This window comes from Lynx rufus, unplaced genomic scaffold (assembly GCF_022079265.1).
Source record: "Lynx rufus isolate CCGP_SWC_20201006 ecotype Redwood Valley unplaced genomic scaffold, mLynRuf1.p SCAF_5, whole genome shotgun sequence".
Lineage (NCBI taxonomy): Eukaryota > Metazoa > Chordata > Mammalia > Carnivora > Felidae > Lynx > Lynx rufus.
This window is the reverse complement of record NW_025814867.1, coordinates 38134739-38156454: the sequence shown is the minus strand read 5'-3', so window position 1 is coordinate 38156454 and position 21716 is coordinate 38134739. Positions and strand designations below refer to the sequence as shown.

The following is a 21716-nucleotide window of genomic DNA, read 5'->3' as shown; positions in this document are numbered from 1 at the left end:
CAAGCAGTGCTTTGGGCCTTTAAAAAATTCCTTTTTTCTTTGAAATAAATGTGTAAAAAGGAAAAATATAAACACAGCAAAGCAATATCTGATTGGGACTCAGTCAAAATATAACATCAACATAAAGCTCCCTTATCTGAAGACCATTTGGCAGACAAGCCCAACCATGCAGGATTCAAGCAATCAGGCATGGGCCCACAGGCTCTCTGCACAGCCACATGAGAGGACTCAAAAACCATGAACTATATATAGTTCAGACCCTTAAGAACCTACTTATTATCTCAACACAACGATAATGAATTTGCTATCTGGCTCTCTAAATGTGCGAGGGAACATACTTCCAACAAGATATGACAGCCAGCAGGACACAAGATATTTTTTTTAAAGCATTCTTTACAGTTCATGTAGGACCAAACACAGAACTACAGAATTTGAATGTTTCACTCTATTTATAGTACAATGTAATCACTGAATATCAAGACATCAAGGAAAGGTTAAATCATATCAGAATATACTTAAGATAGTAAGAATATGTACTAATAAAAAAAATCAGAAACACTTCCATTTCTTGTAATTTATACACAAGCAGAAAACCATTTGTATAAAACATCCAATACAGCATTGTGTGTATGTATAATATATATTCCACACTTAATTATGTTAATACAGTTATACAGTAATACATATATATTTGTATGTACACATATATAAAAATGTTTTATTACATAAAGATATCTATATATAACCTTATTAAATAAAGGGAGAACAAGTAAGATGAAATACATGAGGACTCAGGCTGTTGGAGGTGGAAATGGAAAGCACATGGATCCACCGGTTGCAGCGTCAAACCTGCCCACCCTATGTCATCTGAAGAGGGGAAGAGAACACTCTGGCCTGACAGGATTATTGTATATGCAAACATCTTAACCTATTTTACTGAGCACTGATAGGTCCTTTAAATGAACTAAATACTACTATAAATATTATGAGGCTTTCCCATAGAATGGGAACAAACTACAAAAACTTTCTTCCATTCAAAGTATTATTTTCACTATTTTTGACTTCATGAACATTTCTCATAAATTCCCCAATTTTTAGGGGCGCCTGGGTGGCGCAGTCGGTTAAGCGTCCGACTTCAGCCAGGTCACGATCTCGCGGTCCGTGAGTTCGAGCCCCGCGTCAGGCTCTGGGCTGATGGCTCAGAGCCTGGAGCCTGTTTCCGATTCTGTGTCTCCCTCTCTCTCTGCCCCTCCCCCGTTCATGCTCTGTCTCTCTCTGTCCCAAAAATAAATAAACGTTGAAAAAAAAAATTTTTTTTAATAAATTCCCCAATTTTTGCCCTTTTTCTATCAGGGTAAATAGAACATCTTAAAACTATCCAGTAGTCTGTTTTGGCATTTAAACGGTATAACTTCATTATCAAGAAAATATATTTTTATTTAACTCCAGAAAGGCAGAGTTCAGTAAGCTTGGGAGGAGTTCTGAGAGTTAAGAAGGGGCATGTGCAACTTGGAAAAAAGAAATCCACAGGTGGAGTGAGGTCACTGATATAGTCCCCTAAAAAATTTGTCAACAAGGGCGCCCTAGCTGACTCAATTGGTTAAACATCCAACTCTTCATTTCGGCTCACAGTTCATGAGTTCAAGCCCCACACTGGGCTCCACAATGACAGTGCAGTGCCTGCTTGGGATTCTCTCCCTTCCTCTGTCTCTCCCCTGCTTGAGCTCCCCACCATCCCCTGAGTAAAAGAAATAATTTTTTTTAATTGGTAAAGATTGTATATAAAAAAATATATCCAACACGTTAACTCTGAAAATCCCTCCTCTTCACTTATTACAGACAGTATACTGATTCTGTGTAAGGTTAAAATGAAATACTTTCCCTGTTAACAGTTACTTTGGCTTAATGGTATCTGAGAAAGAGTTGGGCAAAAACTTGTACCAGCCCAACAGTGATTAGAGAACTGGAAATAAGGTAATTACTATGGTGGGAACTATAAATTAGTAAGAGGAACAGTGCTGATACATAGCAGACATCCAAAATACTGTTAAATCAATGGACAAAGTATTAAAATACACTCTCAGATATACTTCTGAGACTCTGGACTGACTGCTACACTAACATTTACTACTGGGAATGTTTCATCACCTTGAAACAAGGAATAAGGAAGGTTCCCATTACAATACCCTTCCCTCTGATAGGTCTCCTTTTGGTAATTAAAAAAAAAAAAAAAAGGCATTAAAAAGGACAGGGGACTGAGGGAGGGAAAAGTCAGGCTGAGATAGTTTGGACTCATTCCCATAAGTTTTTCCCCCTTCTTACTGCTAAGTCTCACTTAATGTCTACTCTCCCCACTGAAATAAAATGCAGATGTAACCTAAAGGTGCCAGAAAATAGTTCACTTTTCCTCGTTACATACTATGTACACTCAAATGTAATAATTTTATAATGCCAGTGTAATCTATTCTTAAAATCAATATCTTCAAAAGATCTCCCATGTGCCAGGCACTGGATTTATGATGATGAACAGACAACAGACATGGTTCTTTCCCCTCATGTAAATCAGCACCTAGTAGGGACTAGAAACATTAAACAAGCAAGCTAAAACAAAATAAAACACACACCACAGTACATGTAAAATAACGAGATAAATAGGGAGAAGTAAGCAAATGCACAAGTGTAAGAAAAGGATAGCAGGAGAGAAGAAATGCTTTAACTAAGAGGTCTGTAGGAAGTCAGCTGGTATGAAGGTTTCTAGGCACCGAGAAAATGCACAAAGGAATGATGCCAAGAGGAAGCCTAGGTCAGTGGAAAAGTGAAAGAAGGCCAGTGAAATAGTTTCAACTTCACTGAAATACTGACCTCAATTTCACGAAGTTTAGCTCGTTTTTCCTCACTCATTTCAGAGTACTTAGAAAACTTAGACTCCGTCATTTCTTCTTTGATTGGATTAGAGTACAAATGATGTTCTTCTGATTTGGAACTCTGAGTATCTTCTTCATCCTCACTTTCTTCTTCTTGACTTTGGAAATAAGCAGAATATATCGTATGTCAAGACAGAAAAAAATGTTACATTTTACAGTTTGGCTTTTTTTATTTTTCACTGTCTTAGTCTGTAAATAGTGTTAACAAAACAGGACAATTCATCACTAAAACGTTTTTATAAAATATTTTATCAAATAGACAATTCTATAAAACTCTTCTGTTTCTTCCACATAAAAAGTTTGAGCTTCAACATAATCATTTAAAAACAACTTCTATGTTATCTACAACATTCTACAACTTTCCTTGCAGTGTTAAGTCAAATGAATAATCAATGATTCCCCATACTTTCCAGTTCAGAGTGATTTCAGAACACTTCATGTTAAAAAGGCCAAATGTTTACCCTTTTTTCAGCAGAGCCTATACACTATAAAATACATCAGTCTGTGTCATACATAGTTAACTAAGAAACAAGATAGTAGGTAAAGACCTTATCTGATTAATACATAATCCCAGGAATAAATGTGTAAATTTTAAATATTATCACATATTAGTACTCAATATCATAGTTGATTCTGAAAATTATACTGTTAGAATCTATGTCAGATAAGAAGAAAATGAAAAACTAAGGGACTACCATGGTAAGGATACAAAGAGGAAAAATTCTCCTATCCTTCCAGAGCAATACAGTGCAAAGAGGCAGGCAACTATTGTAAAGTTGGTCTGGTTTATATGTTTTCTATATAGAGAGAAAGGATCTAGATGACTAGATACCAAACATTAACCATATTATTTACTTTTAATATAAGTTATACTTGGTAATTTAAGATACATATTTATTTTATGATTTCTATTTTAATTTTGCAGTCCCTGGGCAGTCCATTCTAACTGGTTTTGATTTTAGCTCTTAGTTACCAGTTCTAGGTAACCAGGACTTATTCTTTTAAAGAAATGGAAATTCAAGTCTATAAAACCAAACAGAATTCATCATAAATGAAATTAAATTACTATTTGGAAGTTTTCTACAAAGAGTAGTGCTATGTATTTTTTTAATCACTTTTCTGCCATAAAAAATAATTACTAGTTTCAAAAAAGCATTTTGGATTCAGCCACTAGAGAGCAGTAGTGAGGCATAAAAAAATTTCAAGGACCAGAAAGTTGTATGTGAAAATTATCTTTGCCTTGCTTTATACTTCCATAAAGTTATTTTTATGTTACCGTGATTTATTTAGAGCTCTTAAGGAAAATAAAAATTACATTTCCAGTGATCCATGCCTCACTGTATTCTACTGACTCTATTCTCACTGATTATTTTACTTTCAACAATGAAATGCAGTCATAATCCAAACATTAACACTAATATCAAATTTACGCAAAAAAAGTTAATACCTATAGAAACAAAACAAACTGAAGAAACATTTGAGTTCTGCAATGGCCTTTTATACCCTTCCTTTCCCCTAAATTAATTATCTCATGAATTAACACATGTATTTTAAGCCAGTGATGCTACAATAGTCAGAGATGTTAATAATGTGGTACTGTAGACATTAAAAAGGTTAAAGCACTATTTTAAAGCAAACTGGACTATCCCAATTCCTGTATTCTTCAACAGCCTTGGAGAGGTATTTCCATCAGCAAACCACATCTATATTTTGTTAATATTCCATCATCATCATTGCTGACTTGTTCTGATCACACCAATGTTTCTGGAAAGACATCACTGATGCGAAGTTTTCCTCAGTATATCAAACTGTGTTCCCACAATCACATTTCTTTAACAACAATCTAAATGCTACTAATATCCATTTACTGAATCCATACAATGCCCAAACTGTGCTGGGACACAAAAGGGACTTTTTCCCTTTGTTCACTCTTCCATTTGAGAAGGATAAAAGAACAAAGATTTTTTCTTTCTTTTTTGTTTTTTTAAGCAGAAACCTCTGCTTTGTGTTGAGGTCATCTGTTCTCCTATTTAAAAAAAATTAATTTCCTTTGCAATGATGTAAAAAGCTGTCAGGTTCTACCTAAAAGCTACCAATATAAACTTGCTGGAGAATCTGGGAGCAAGATTCCTATAATCGCATTCAGTATGCAAAAACAATCTTGAGGTGATTACCAAAAAGCAAACTTTGAAATTATAATTTCTCTACATGTTAAAGGAAAGCTTTCTTTAATTCATTCTTAGTTCTTCTGAGATGTTTACATTTTTTTTTTATGTTTATTTATTTTAAGAGAGAGAACGAGAAAGCTCATGCAACCAGGGGAGGGGCAGAGAGAAAAGAAGAGAATCCCAAGCAGGCTCCACACCCAGTGCAGAGCCAACACAGGACTCGGGGCTTGATCTCAGGACAGTGAGATCACGACCTGAGCCAAAACCAAGAGTGGAACTTTTAACCAAATAAGCCACCCAGGCACCCCTGTTTACATTTAAATAACGTAAAAGAATAGCCATAATGCACTGCTTTTCTTAGCAATGTACAATCCAAATAAAAAGCAGCATAATTTCCCATTCACATTTTAAAAATCACTTTCTGTAAAGCCAAAACAGTATTTCATGACAAAGATTTGAAATAAATGCAGTTGACCATTTAGTAACTACCAAGTGAGAATATATAAACCTAGCATTGAAAAATCAACTCAGAAGCAAAGGGAAACGAGGTACATCAGACCAGAAACCAAAAGCTCTTTATTCACTGGAAAAACAATGAAGAACTAAAAATGACCCTCCCAACAAGGTTTTAAAGAGTGAAGTTTTCCTCTTCACTATTATTTCAAGCATACCTCTTAATGAAAAAGGGAACTTATATATAATAAGAAACTGAGTAAGTTCAAAACTTAGATTCTTACTTTTGATTTTCTTCTTCTTCTGATTCTTCATGCTGGTCAAATAACTCCCATTTAGAAGTTGTTACAGCTAAACGGAAGGAAAAGGATGTAATTCCATTAAGGTAAATTAGCACTTTGCAGTAGTATAGTAGAAGCCCAGCTCTAGAATTCGAAGTTTATATTACAGAAATTATCTGCCAATTATCTCTTCTTTGAAAACCATTTCTATGTGCTATATTTCTTTATATATATATATATATATATATATATATATATATATAGCATATATATATGCTATAATTTTATTCAAATTCATGAAGTGACAAATGTTATTTTTATTTGTGTGCTGAATGGTTAAGATTTATTCATTAGAACCTACAAATATTAACAATTACATACTATAAGCACTTAAGGACACGAATCCAAGTAAGTATGAAAGGCAGGTCTAAACTGCATCTAAAAAGTCAAGCATTATGGGAGGATCAAAGCCTGGTTTCTCTGAAACTGACCTCTAAGTAGATTTCCAAATAGGTGTAACTTCCATCTACATTTTCTACTGAAATGCCTTACCCTGAAAGGTATTAGTGATTTCTTTGATTACTCGCAAAGCATCCAAACTGAAAGATGTACGAAAATTGTAACAACAACCATAATGAAAACTTAGCCACTAGACATAAAATATAGTAACTCCGGGTCTTAAAGTTGAAATGTTGTAAAACATAAAAAGAAAACATACACACACACACACCAATAATTGATTTTAAGTACTCAATTTTCTAAAGCTTAATATTTATTGTACTTTTACTCACCCTGTGCTTCTAATTCAGATTCATCTACAGCTTCCCATTTTGATGGGGCAACTTTAAATATGGGCTCATTCTTCTTGGAGTCTTCAGTTGCATCCACTAATGAGGAAGGATAAGCCATTAACCCCTACTACTAGATGACTTAAAGAGTTCATGGGTATTCATTCTATTATTAAAAAGTAAAATAAGGCCACACATGGACTAATAATGCTAGTGTCAAGAACAAGGATTATGACTAATCTAATTCTCTACACCTGAGGTCCGATGTTTAAACACAAATACATCAATACAAAATATACAAGTTATTATGATTTCAAGCAAATGGAGAAGTTGGGGCAGTAAAAAAATCTTTAAGGTCTTTACCTAATCACTATTTAAACTATACAATTCTTATACTGTTTAATATTTTCATGCAATTCAAACATACTACAGATTCTGTATACATCCTATGGCCAAAAGTGACTTTAGGCATCTAAGAAACATGAACCCATAAATTATGAATAAAAACAGAACTGACAAAACAAGGCATCTAGGATTATGAGTATAACTGAGAACAAGATTATGCCTATAGTTTTCATGACAATTAAGACAAAAAGAGAAACTTACTTATACGAGGCTATCCCAATAAAGATATGTGACTAGAAAGAAAACCTTTTTCTTGGCAGAGTCAAATGTATTATTGGGTATTTGAATTTTGAAAAGTCAGAAATAAAAGACAAATTAAAGACTGATACCTTAAACTTTTTCCATATCCACATGTGTGGAAATTAAAGAGTTTTGGAATCAAACTTATTAGCTCATCAGTTTGAAATCTGAACTTACAAGGCACTCCATCAAGATCATCATCAAGACTCTTTATAGGGACTCCGTCAAGATCATCAATGGGAGTAGCATCAATAGGAATTCCATCCACATCTTCTAGAGGTGCACCATCAAGTTCTTCCTCAATGGGGGCACCATCGAGGTCATCTGGTACATCCTACAGAAACATACATACTTGCTGTAACATTTTCCTTTACTAAAGTCATATTGCTATAACTAGGATATACTTCATCCTCCTGTCTGACAAAGAAGCAGTCATTCTTTCATTATTTAAGAAATATCTACCAAGTATTTCTTGATGCCAGGTACCATGTAAGGCACTGAGGATACAATAATAAACAAAAACAAGTTTGTTCCTTTGGTCCCTCATGTAATAGGTCTTACTAGAATTTTCTGGGAGACCAGGGGGTAGGAGGAAGCAGGCAATCATAAAATCACAATATTCAAAGAACTGTGACTATAATGACTGCTACAACAAAGAGGCATATCATACTATTCCAATGTATAAGTAGGTTTCACCTAAAGCGGTCTGAGAAGGCTCAATGATACTGAGTCTTAAACTGACATCTGAAGGATCTCAGGTAAACAGGAGATGTTTCAGAGACAGGCAAGAATATTTACAAAGGTTTATGGTAGAAGGAAACGTATACTTAAGAAACTGAAACGAGGACCATGTGCTTGGAACAGGGGGGCTAATTAGAATCTCATAGGAATGAAAGTGAAAAGATAACTGGATGAGGATGGTAGAACTGAAGACAAAGGATTCATGAAACAATGATGAGGTGAAAAGCAACAGAATCGTGATGAACAGAATCTGCTACCATTGTGGTGCATCTCTTCATGTACATATTTACTTATATAGCTACTTTAGTTTAATAAAATTAAATCATGCAATATATATTGCTTTATTAGTTCCTTTTTTCAACTAATGCATCATGTATCTTTTCATGTCATCAAATTAAAAAAAAAAAAAAAAACAGTGATCAGGGGGCACCTAGGTGGCTCAGTTAAGTGTCTAACTATTGATTTTGGCTCAGGTCATGATCTCATGGTTCATGATATCAAACCCCACGCTGGGCTCTGCGCTGACAGCACGGAGCCCACTTGGGATTCTCTCTCTCTCTCTCTCTCTCTCTCTCTCTCTCTCTCTGCCCCTCCCTGTGGTTTCTCTCTTTCAAAATAAATAAATAAGCATTTTAAAAAAGTCATCAGAAATCAAAAACTACATGGAGACAAAGAAAATGGGAAAAAAAAAAAAAAAAAAAAACAAGTCCAAAATCTTTGGGACATAGCAAAAGCAGTTCTAAGAGGGAAGTTTATATCAATATAGGCCTACCTCAAGAAACAAGAAAAATATCAAATAAACACTCTAACCTTACATGTAAAGGAATTAAAAAAAGAAGAACAAAGGCCAAAGCTAGTAGCACTAAAACAGATGAGCAGACACAAACAAAATAGAAACTAAAAAAAAATTTTTTTTAAAAAATCAATGAAACCAAGTGCTGGTTCTTTGAAAAGATAAATAAAATTGATAAACCTTTAGCCAGACTCATCTAGAAAAAAGAAGATTCAAATAAATAAAATAAAAATGAAGGAGAAATAACAACCAATACCCCAGAAATACAAAGAATTATAAGAAAATAGTATGAAAAAATCATATGCCAACAAACTGAACAACACAGAAGAAATGGATAACTTCCCAAAAACATTCAATCTCCAAAACTGGAATCAGTAATCAAAATAAAAATCCAAATTAAAATCCAGGACCAGATGGCTTTCCAGGTGAATTCTACCAAACAATTAAAAGAGTCAAAACCTGTTCTTCTCAAACTATCCCCAAAAATAGAAGAAGGAAAACTTTCAAATTCATTCTGTAAGACCAGCATTATTCTGACACCAAAATCAGATAAAGACATTAAAAAAAGAAAACTACAGGCCAATATCCCTGTTGAACACAGATGCAAAAAACCTCAACAAAATATTAGCAAACCAAATCCAACAATACATTAAAGCAATCATTCACCGTAATCAAGTGGGATTTACTCCTGGGATGTCAGGGTTGTTCAACACTCATCAATCAATGTGATACATCACATTCAAAAAAGGACAAAAACCACATGCTCATCTCAGCGGGGGCAGAAGAAGCATCTAACAAAATACTATATTCATTCGTGATAAAAACTCAGCAAAGTGGGTTTTAGAGAGAATATACCTTAACATAATGAAGGACATATATGAAAACCCACAGGCTAACATCATATTCAATAGTGAAAAACTGAAAGCTTTTCCTCTAAGAACAGGAATAAGACAAGGATGTTCACTCTCAACACTTCTATTCAACATAGCACTGGAAGTCGTAGCCACAGCAATGAGGTAAGAAATAAAAGGCATCTCAATAGGTAGGGAAAAATAAAACTATTTGCAGATGACACAATACTATACATAGAAAACCTTAAAGACTCAACCAAAAAAACTATTAGAATAAATGAATGCAGTAAAGTTGTAGGATATAAAATATACAGAAATCTGTTACATGTCTATACACTAATTACAAAGTAGTAGAAAGAGCGCTTACAAAAACATTCCCAATTACAACTGCACCAAAAGCAAAAACTACCTAGGAATAAATTTAACCAAGGAGGTAAAATACTTATATTCTGGAATCTATAAAAACTGATGGAAAAAACCAAAGATGACAAAAACCAATGAAAAGATATTCCATACTCACGGACTGGAAGAATTAATATTGTTAAAATATCCATACTACCCAAAGCAGTCTATGGATTCAATGCAATCCCTATCAAAATAACCAATAGCATTTTTCATAGAACTAGAACAAATAATCCTAAAATTTGTATGGAACCACAAAAGACCTCAAACAGCCAAATAAAATAAGAACAAGACAGAGGTAGGACGATCCCAAATATCAAGATACCTACAAAGCTACAGTAATCAAAACCATGGTACTGGTCCAAAAATAAACACATGATCAACAGAACAGAATATCCAAAAATAAACCCATACCTATAGAGTTAATCTACAACAAAGGAGGCAAGAATATTTAATGAAGAAAAGACGGTCTCTTCAATAAATGCTGGAAAAACTGAACAGCAACATGAAAAAACCAAAATGGACCACTTTGTTACATCATACACAAAATCAATTCAAGATGGATTAGAGATCTAAATATGAGACCCAAAACCATAAAACTCCATAAAACAGGCAGTAATCTCTTGGGCACTGGCCTTAGCAACGTATTTACAGATAGGTCTCCTCAGGCAAGGAAAACAAAAGCAAAAATCAACTACTGGAACTACACTAAAACAAAAAGCTTTTGCACAGAAAAGGAAACTCAACAAATCAAACAGGCAACCTACCAGAGGGAGGTGGTGTTTGCATATGATATACTCAATAAGGTGTTAATATCCAAAATATATAAAGAACTTATACAACTCAACACCAAAATGAAACAATCTGGTAAGTGGGCAAAAAAGAACCTGACATACACTTAAAAAAAAAAAAAAAAAGATATACAAATTGCTCAACAGACACATGAAAGTAGGCTCAACATGAAAGTAGATGATTAAGCATCAGGGAAATGCAAATCAAAACCACAAGGAGACATATCACCTCACACCAGTAAGAATGGCTGGTATCAAAAGGACAAGAAATAACAAGTGTTGGCAAGGATGTGGAGAAAAGGGAACCATCATGTACTACTGGTAGGAATGTAAACTGGTGAAACTACTGTAGAAAACAGTATGAAGATTCCCCAAAAATTTAAAAACAGAAATACCGTATGATCCAGTAACTCCACTGCTGGGTATTTACCCAAAAAAAACCCAAAAACACTAATTCAAAAACATATATGCACCCCTATTTTTATTTCAGCATTATTTACAATAGCCAAGATATGGAAATAACCAAAGTATCTACTGACAAATGAATGGATGTGGTATACACACATACACACACACTACTCACTCATAAAAAGAATGGATTCTTGCCATTTGTGACAACAGAGATAGACCTAGAGAGTATTATGCTAAGTGAAATAATTCAGAGAAACACAAATACCATACGATTTCATTTATATACAGAATGTAAAAAACAAAAACAAAATAGACTCTTAAACACAGAGAACTGGTAGTTGCAAAAAGGAAGCAAAAAGAGATTAAGATGTACAAACTTCCAATTATAAAATAAATAAGTCACAGAGATGAAAAGTATAGCATGAGGAACATAATAACATCGTAATAACATTGTATGGTAACTACACTTATCATGGTGAGCATCAAGTAATGTATAGAATTGCTGAATCACTACACTGTACACCTGAAACTAATATAACATTGTATGTCAACTATAATCAATAATTACCAAAAAAAAAAAAAAAAATGTGGAGGTACCCAGTTACCCAATTTTCACATAAGGAAACAAAACAGAGAATTACTATTATACATAATTTCCTCTCCTGGGCTCCAGCAATTCCAGGAACAAAAATCCACAAGTTAGTGGTAAATACTAGGTATTTTTCACAAAGAAATACTATTCACATCTGTAACATACAGCATCCCCAGAAATCAATTCTAAAATAATCAGACAAATACATTGAGTACCTACCTCTGTTTCCTTTTCTTCAATAATATTTACAAGTCCTAAGAAAATATTTTGTAGTTTGATCAAAAATGGTTCTGGATAAATTGCCCAATCCTCCCATGCTCTGAAACAGGTCATTACCCGTTGCTAAATAAACAGGAAAAAGACAACAAATTATTATTTTAGGGCAATGTCTCAAACTTCATCTCATGAAAATGACCATCACGATTTGCTCTATTTCCTTTAAACCAAGATTCTTGATAAAAAACAATTTAACTATCATTATATTTTTAAAAAATCAATGTCACCTTCTAACTAAAAGGGAATTAGAAATAAAAATAATGAAAAAGAAACAGTAACTATTTTGTTCTTGACCATCTAAGATCAATGCCCCATACCACAAGTGGTACACGAGGCCACAATCTGGGAATAACTTAGAAATTTATGACAGTTGGATACCAGGGTAGCCAAGTTTTGACCCGAATTCCTTTATGGTCCAATGAAGTACTTTCTTGATTCTGGATATACTTTTCTCTTTCCATCCCTAAACCTTTCTACAAGCTCTAATTTATAGCCAAAATTTTTAAATGTAGTTGTTTAAATTCCCTAATTGGTGGGGTCACTGGGCATCTTCCCAAGTTAAAAATTTCCTAAAAAAAAAAAAAAAGGAAAGAAAAAAAAAGTTGTTTTTTTTTTTTTTAAGTTCATTTATTTTGAGAGAGAGCACCAGGGAGGGGCAGAGAGAGAAGGAGAGAAAGAATTCCAAGCAGGCTCCAAACTGTCAGCGCAGAGCCCAACACAGGGCTGGAATCCACACACCTGTGAGATCATGACCTGAGCTGAAATCAAGAGTCAGACACTTAACCTACTGAGCCACACCCAGGCACCCTCCCATAGCTAAAAATTTCATTCCATGAAAAGTCTTCCTCCCATGAAAGTATTATCTATTTATTCCATTATAAGCAAGATTTTTTGTTTGGCTTTCTTAACACTGATTTACAAAGAAAGAGGTTATAAAAAGTAACTGAATACATTTTCTAAGCATGAATAACCAAAATTATGTTCCTATTCCAGCCAAATTATATATACCATTCTAAAACAAGTGATATTCTGAATTTTTTGTGGTAAGACTAATATTTAAAACATTTAAATAAAATATTTCAAACTTAACACCGAACAAAACAACACTAGATAAAATATTTCAAAATTTCAGATATTTCTGATACTGAAGATAAAATGGCAGTAAATCTTAAAACAAAAATTTGTGAAAGATGCACATTATGTCCTATACTTGTCCTATGTACTTCTCTAGCCCTCCAATGTGCTTGCCAGCCCCTACCCCCTGCTTAACACTAGGGAAAAAAATAAAATAAACATACCTTAAAGTTTTCGGACTGTAAATGGCCTTGAATTGTACGATAGGTAGCATTGAGGTCTGAAAATATCTGACATAACTTTGTTTCAAAACTGAAATTCAAAGAATATAGATTTATGATAGAATTTATTTAAAAACCCCCATTCTACTTCAGCATGCTAGCAAATGAAAAAAACTCTTAAACTCAAAAAAAGAAAAAAAAAAACCTCATAGATTAATCAAGTAACTCTTCAAAAATCAATAACTAGATGTCTAAACTCTTAACACTGAACTCCTTATTCTGTATGGTTATGCCAAGAATTAGTTTCCTTGATTAACAAGGAACTTTACATTTATGATACATTAAGTTACCTAAACTGACCTCTGTTTTATATTAGGAAAAGTTAAGTGACTTGTCCAAGGCAAAAAAACTAGTTAGATTGAACAGCTAGATTAAAACAGTTCATGTTCTGTCTTTGGTCTCTTCCTTTATGCCTCTTATTATTTCTATTGTTTCTGTTTATTTACTACACAACTGGCTAAATATGCAATAGAAATATAAAGTTATTTTTTAACGCTTATTTGTTCTAGTGTAATTTATCAAAAAACTAATATGAAAACTTTGAAAAAATTTAGCTTAAAGTGGATTAATGAATGCAACCTGATTTTTTAGAAAATTCTATGAACTATAAAGAAATTCAAATTAATTAATATTAACAAAATAATTCTCTCTTCTGAATTCCTTACCCTTAAATATTATTTCAGGAATATCAGCTTACAACATTATACTTACAATTTTCTATAATATGAAGCATTGGCAACTTTGGCTGAAGAGTTATACAAAACATCAGAAACCAAATATAATCTGGCAATCTAGAATACCAAAAGATAACATAAATGAGATTAAAAATAAAAACGAGCAGCAAATAATATAGCTAGAAAAAAATCTGTATTGAAATTTTTTGCAATTAGTGGCATAAGGCTAATGTTTAGCTATAACACTCACAGCTAATTAGAAGGGTTATAAGAAATTCAACATTCCTGAAGCCACTACTTTGGCAGGGATAAAATATGTAACTCATTTCTATTTCAACCAGTTGATAATCTGCACATCAATTAACGTAACAAGTTTCCCAGACAGAAGGAAAATAAGACTGCATAGGAAAGATTTCTTCAGTCAAGTTCTTCATGTAAAAAGGAAACCAATTTCAATCCAAAATGAAGTCAACTATTATTTCTTTTACTTAATTAATGTTCCATAAAGAGAAATTATGCCCATACCTTTTTAGGGAGGGGTGTTTTTAAGATGGACAATGACTCAGTAATGCAATCCACTATTTCTTCAGCAGCTTCAGCATTATTAAGACAAAAAACCATTGCATCTCCAATATCATTTTTCCTTGGAGTTAAGCCCCTCAGGATTTCTTCTAATTTGTCCCTCTGTCTGAATACAAATGTTTTTAACATAAATATTTATAGACATAAATTTCAAATGCCATTATAGTTTCTGCTCACAAACTAATTTCTTTAAAACCTACTCAGATAAAATTCTGAAGACTAAATTGTGTTAAGTCTGATTTGAGTCCCCCAAATACATTACATTTCTTTCAAGAACTTACATGGGGGAAGAATACTTTCTCATAAATAAATAATTCAGTGATTTTTAGTTTTCAAATAAAGTAAATTTTAAATTATGGGCATTTTTTTGCAAGAAGTGTTTGTGAGTGTCCCAGTCCTATTATCCCATTACAATGGAAAAAAGCCTTCATGTTCTTTACTTTCTTTTGAAGGAAGTCAGTTACTTTAGCACTTCTGCATCAGATCACAACAGGCTAAAAGCAGGGGATGACAAACTGTCTGTAAAGGATCAGATAATAAATATTTCAGGCAATGCAGATCATATAGTCTCTCTTGTAGTTACTCGACTCCACTGCTATTACCACCAAAGCAGCCATAGACAACAAGTTAAAATGAAATAAAAAGGAAAAAAAAGGAGGGGAGAGGGCATGACTGTGTTCTAATAAAACTTTATTTACAAAAACAGGAGGCAGCCAGATTTAGCCTATAGGCGGAGTTTGCAGATCCCTGGAAAAAATGATGAAAATACATCTTAAGAAGCAAATAGGCTTCAAAAATATATAGCTCTCCATTAGCAAATGCTTTCACAAACAATGAATCAATGCAGCTAGCATTAAGATTTACTCTACACAGTTGAGTATATACTCCTATATGCCATAACCTCTTAGCCAATTTTCTTCCATGAGGACCTCCTCTTAATATTTAATAGCTGTATTTGTTTCTGCTTCTTAAACCAGTCTAACTTCACTGTACCCATAATGACTGAGCACTGATAAATATGTTTCCATGGTGGCCACACATTGTAAACTCTTGTGGAAAGGCTTTGAATAATCAACCATATGATTTCACAAAGCTCTACAGTAATTTTTCCTCTTTAATGCTGCATTCAGAGAGGCAAGAATTCTAAGGGTCCCAATATAATTTCTCTAAAAACCACAAGTATTCCATTGCTACAGAATCATTGCTTAAGAGACCATCACTACTCTTCATCAGTAGGAAGAGACAAAGGTCAATAGAATACATACTTATACTTACCAAGATATTTAAAATTACAAAGCAATACAATGTTGGTATTCTAAACATTCACAAGTAAAAGAAACAATTCACATTTTAGAGTTAACATCTTAATAAGATATTAATTAAAGCAATTATTAAAGTGACTTTTCTGAATATGTTAACAGAAAAGGAAAAAAATTCTTACTCTTCCTTAAGTGCTCCCTTTTTACTAGGCTCCTCTACAAAAGCTTCTGTTTCTTGTTCTTCTGACATCCCATGCAGGTATGGATTTAATGGTGGTGGCCTCCAAAAAGATCCATTTTTGAACATACGAAAATCTTCCGTCCGCCACTTAGTCGGAGAATCTCCCTAATAAATGTACAGAATGTTATTAGAACAGTAAAATACTCAGAGTCAAAATTAACAAAGCAATTGATTCCACTTGCCTGCAGAATAGAATAAAGCTTCCACCTATAGTAAACATGGGCTGGTGTCTGGTTTTCAAATAAGAATCTAAAACAAAACAAACCCAAAAAACAAAAATTAATCATATTAAGTGTCTTCAAGTAAATATAAACAAATCAGAAATACTACTTGCCTATTTCATTTAAAATAAAAACCAAAAGCAAAGATCCCTGAAGAAAAATACTTACCCATTGCCTTCTGCCATCTATCCCCTTCCTCACCCTAGCCCCCAGACAGCCTTTGTGACTAATGTTAGTACTCAGAAGGTATGTATGGATCTTACAATCAATTTTATTGAACGCTTACATGTAGGCTATTGTATCTGGCAGTGGAGAGATTTTCCAAAGATAGAAATTTCAAAAGCAGTGTATTTTAAAGACTTAAGAGTGTTAAATGAATGCCTTAGATACCACAGCTATTCAGAAGATAAGCAATTTTCTATAAATCTCCATTATTCTACTATATCTCACTTATGAAGGACTTTCATTGAAAAGCACAGAGTATTTTCCTCCTAGAGACTGCTAAAAACAATGTTATGCAGTTAACTAAATCAAAATCAGACGGAAAAATGATCCAAGTGCATCCTATTTACTAAAACTGTCTTCTCATTCCTACGACAAAAATAACCCCAAACTTCTAGAACTTTATTCTTGGAAATATTTTTAATTCCAAAAAACAAAGGTGTTTTTTTTTTTTTAATGTTTATTTTTGAGAGACAGGGAGAGAGAGACAGAGCATGAGCAGCAGAAGGGCAGAGAGAGAGGGAGACACAGAATCTGAAGTAGGCTCCAGGCTCTCAGCTGTCAGTACATAGCCCGATGTGGGGCTCAAACTCACAGACTGCAATATCATGACCTGAAGTGAAGTCAGCCGCTTAACTGACTGAGCCACCCAGGTGCCCCTAAAAGTTTTTTTTAAACGCACACCTGAGGACAAACAAAATGTGGTTTATACAGGCAATGGACTATTATTCAGCTTTAAAGGTAAGGAAATTCTGACACATGCTACAACATGGATGAACCTTGAAGACATTATGCTAAATGAAATAAGCAAGTCTCAACATACAAATACTGAATGATTCCACTTATACGAGGTACTCTGCACAATAATATGAATGTACTTAACGCCATTCAACTATACATGTAAAAATGGCAAAAATGATACATTTTGTTATATGTATATTTTACCACAGTAAAAAAAAATTTAAAAGAAAAAAAGCACACCTGAACATAGGATTGTTGATTTCTCTGTTCATAATCATGGCTTCAAACATTGGCCCTTCACGTACAACAAACTCTATCATTCGATGTATCAGGGCGAGTAAATTCCTACAACAACAACACAGTTAAAGAAAATGGATTCAGACCTACCACTACATAAAACTATACTTGTCCTAAGTTACTATAATTGTGCAGAAAAAGATTATTCTGCTGACTAATACAAAATTTTATACCAAAAAAATAACCTGGAGCATATGTTAATGCCTTCCTTGTGCATTAAGAGGGAGCGGGATAATGGGGACAGGGGAGTTGGAGGGGAAGGAAAGGAGAAGGGAGGGTGGGAAACCACAACACAGCTTCTTAGCAATAAAGTTTTAATTTTTTAAATGCCACTTAATTTTATTTTCAAAATGCAAAACATTAAATTATGAATCACAACTAATTGGAAAGCTGCAAATATATAAAATCAGTAAACTCAGAGCTTACATGTTATCATAGCCATCTAAAAACTTACATACTATCTCAGTTTTAAAAGAAAATATTCCTAAACCAAGCACTTTTGTGGTGGTATTGAAACGTTATATACATAACTATAATTTATAAAAAAGCAGAACTATTTAACAAGTTTAAGGCCTGATTTAATAAAAAATCCATCCAACTCCTGTGCTTTTCTGGTACACATATAGCAGATGGAGTTTTTATTGAATCTGACCTTTAATGAGGCAACATCCCTTTGGATCACACTTCAAACTAGTTCACACCACTCATGACATGTATAATTCTGCCTGCGTATTATGACTCAATGAAGCAATTATATTGCCAAAGACTTAAATGGAGTCCGCTTTCCAAAATATTCCAAAAACAGGGACATGGTGAGATGCTTTTCCCACTTTTCAAAACAATTACTTTCCAATATCTAAGCCAAAAAGAAACTTGTAACTTTTTAGTACATTTTATTGGTTGGGCTCATAGAAAATCTTTATTTTCAAACTCTAGGTCCTAAAATCATGTGATATATAACACTATTTTAGACATTGATTACAGCATCAAGCAAAAATGACTCAGCTTATTATAAGCTGCTTTTGATTTCTCACTTCACCAGTCCCCCAACATACAGAGTTGGCAAATAATAATTGGGAAAAGCAAAAGGATATTGGCTCTTGGTACAAGGCACACACTAAATTACACCTTTAGCATTCCCAGCTCAAATTAAGTTCATATAATTGCTAGAATATGAATAGAGTTATAGAATAAGACAGATTTTTTTGGCTCTATAAAGCACTGCTTCAGAGTACATAAACAGTAAAATAATTTATCTCATGGTCATTATAATTATTTTCTTACAGTTTTCAAACAAAACTAATTAAATGGACACTAAAATTTCAACATAGTGAAAAAAATTAATTTTTTTGACCTCTTTAGATCAAAAAAATTATATGAAAGTTTAAATCTTTAATAAAGGGGAAACTATATTTAAAACTATTCATTCAACCTCAAAATTGTTAAAACAAAAAACCAAAAGCATCAATTTTAAATCTAAAAACTAGTATTAATAGTTCTGCAAATAGGCAGTTCTTGATATCCAAATAAGAATGTATTCTTGGCATCCATACAGCTAATGATATCATTTTGAGGGAAGGGAGATAATGTAAAGTTATGATTCAGTTCCAAAACTCCCACTGGTATGTGCCAAATTGAAGTGAAGGGAAATTTTATGTGAATATCATAATATATAAAATCAATTACTAGGGGGACAAATGGTATACATACAGAAACTTATACAAATTAAGTCAAATGCAACTTGACTTGAATATTATAGATGAAAAATGGTTTAGCAAGTTTAAAACAAAGGATTCACTGTAATGGTGAGTTAAGACTTTTCAACAAAATTTTTACTCAAAATTTAGTTTTGAAATAAGCTGAGCCACATGTAAAGCTACTACTGGATATATGCTTTTTAAATGCTACAAAAATACTTTCCTGTGAGTGCTTTTTTATCAGTGGAAAAAAAAACCCACTATAGTTTTAAATAGGCTTGTAAACTGATAAAATCTATTTTAGAAAATTTAAAGTTTAAAAATATTTAAACGTTTCATGTGATTATTTAAAATCAAAATCTGACAATTAGTTTGTTGCTAACCCGAATTCAAGATTATTAAAGAATTGTAATCACACAGCTTTTTCCTTAAAGATTGTGTATTTAACATCATTTTTAAAAGGGTGACTTTTCTATCAGAATGAAACAGTGTAGTACAAAAAGAGGATATATTTTAAAGTGCATTATTTTATTTTAAAATGGCAATTATCTTACTCTGGGCAATAACAACCAAAAAAAAAAAAAAAAAAACCAAAAAATTGTCTCTCAGTTATAATAAAACCACATTTATTGGAGTCGATCGTACCAATGTCTGGTCAAAAACTGTATACTTTCCCAATCCATCCCATGATGTTTTCCTGGTCCCCCGCTGCCGCAGACAGTTCAGCTGGTGTTGCTCACCAAGGCCAATGTCAAAGAGAATTTGGTATTCTTTTGTGTTCATTTATTATTCAACCAGTGTTGTGTTCCTGTGTTTGGGAAAAGGCTTAGCTTGACTGAGCAAGAGCATACCTAGAGCATGAATTCTTCTGCTTTATCATTATGTTGAAAACGAAAAAAAGGAAGAAAGGAAAATAAAAGAATTCCAAATACCTCTGTTACCATGAAAAAAAGTTTCTAGTATGTTCAGTGTTCATGAAATGAATTGGTAGTAATTCCTAATCAATTAGAAAAAAACCAAAGCTATGCCCTTCAGTAAGGAGAACTCAAACTAAAGTTGCATAAACACAGATAATTCAGGAACAAAGAGAAAAAAAAACAGATGGGTCAAAATGTAACATTATACACAATTTAAGATACATTTAAAATACTATTTTCCCATCACAATAGTCTATTATTAGACTAACAACTCCATATTAAATCTATTAAACACCTTCTAACTACTAAAGCTATAAAATCCCCTACATTGGTAACAATAAAAACAAAAAGATAAGGACATAAAATTGCAAAGTACACTAAAGTTAGTCACATATCCCCCCCAAAAAGTACTGGGAAGGAACCATTGCTCAGTCAAGATATTACCTTTTCCTCAACACCATTTTTTTTTAATTCAGAAGGGGATATTGTCTATATTTAGATCAGTAATAATAAAGAAAAACATGTACCTTTCTGTTGGGATAACCACTTTGACTATGGCTTGCGACAGAGTCTGTATATGAAGTCACATCAGATAATAAACATAGAATATGTGAGTATTGTTAACAAGTAACAAGCAAAAATATACATAATGCATTGAAAACACTACACATCTAATCACAAGTTTTGCAGGCAATGACTGCATTTGAAGTAATTATACACTAAGCAATTACATAAATGCAAATGGATGTGTTCAGTGAACAATAAATGTTCACCAAATGCAAAGAATCAGAACATTCCTGCCAGAATGCACATCAATGCACTGAAATAGGTACTACACTGAGAATTATCAGATAAAGATTTTAATTTGTGAAATTAATTAACTGTTTGCCTCTGACCATACAGTTTGCTACTTTGTTCCCAAGCCTTTAAAACCAGCCCTGTCATTTTAAGTGTAATTATTTCATAATAGAACCAACAAATTCTTATAAACTTGAAATTAAGTTGGTTTTATGTTTAATAAAAAGAAAATACTCACCCTTTGCTTTTACTAGAGTAGTTAACTGTTTTTTTAAAAAAAAACCACATATGCTCTCAAATACTCTAATGCCTCAGACCTTGAGAATTAAATTAGCTAGCAGCCATCCAAACAGTTTAACTATTTAGGTCTTTCTAATTGGAAAGTCACTTAACCAAATACAAAGTATCACTTTCTCAGAACAAAGTTAATTTAGATATTGCACTTAAGCAAACCTGGATACAATAGTGGACAAAGGAAAAAAAACTTAAGTGGTCAAAAAAGGAATGGTAGCCACAAATAAAAATATGACCTAGTATTTCAATACAGGGTTTCCACGGGCTAAGGCAGGGAACACATCTACTTATTTCTTTAAGAG

The 21716-nt window shown here is 33.2% G+C and overlaps 1 protein-coding gene across 3 annotated transcripts in view; it reads right to left on the bottom strand.

The window, feature by feature from the left end:
* U2SURP (U2 snRNP associated SURP domain containing) overlaps positions 1-21716 on the bottom strand; it is a 53941-nt gene that overhangs the window by 10352 nt on the left and 21873 nt on the right. For 2 of the 3 annotated variants that reach the window (XM_047098950.1, XM_047098949.1), the window contains exons 13-24: positions 20850-20893; positions 17652-17756; positions 16410-16476; positions 16169-16332; positions 14671-14833; positions 14183-14262; positions 13415-13502; positions 12060-12182; positions 7437-7593; positions 6618-6713; positions 5830-5896; positions 2863-3022 (exon numbers count right to left, since the gene is read on the bottom strand). In XM_047098950.1, the coding sequence (XP_046954906.1) occupies positions 2863-3022; positions 5830-5896; positions 6618-6713; positions 7437-7593; positions 12060-12182; positions 13415-13502; positions 14183-14262; positions 14671-14833; positions 16169-16332; positions 16410-16476; positions 17652-17756; positions 20850-20893 (1314 nt within the window). The remainder of the gene's footprint in view (positions 1-2862; positions 3023-5829; positions 5897-6617; positions 6714-7436; positions 7594-12059; positions 12183-13414; positions 13503-14182; positions 14263-14670; positions 14834-16168; positions 16333-16409; positions 16477-17651; positions 17757-20849; positions 20894-21716) is intronic. The other variant, XM_047098951.1, reaches the window with a different exon arrangement.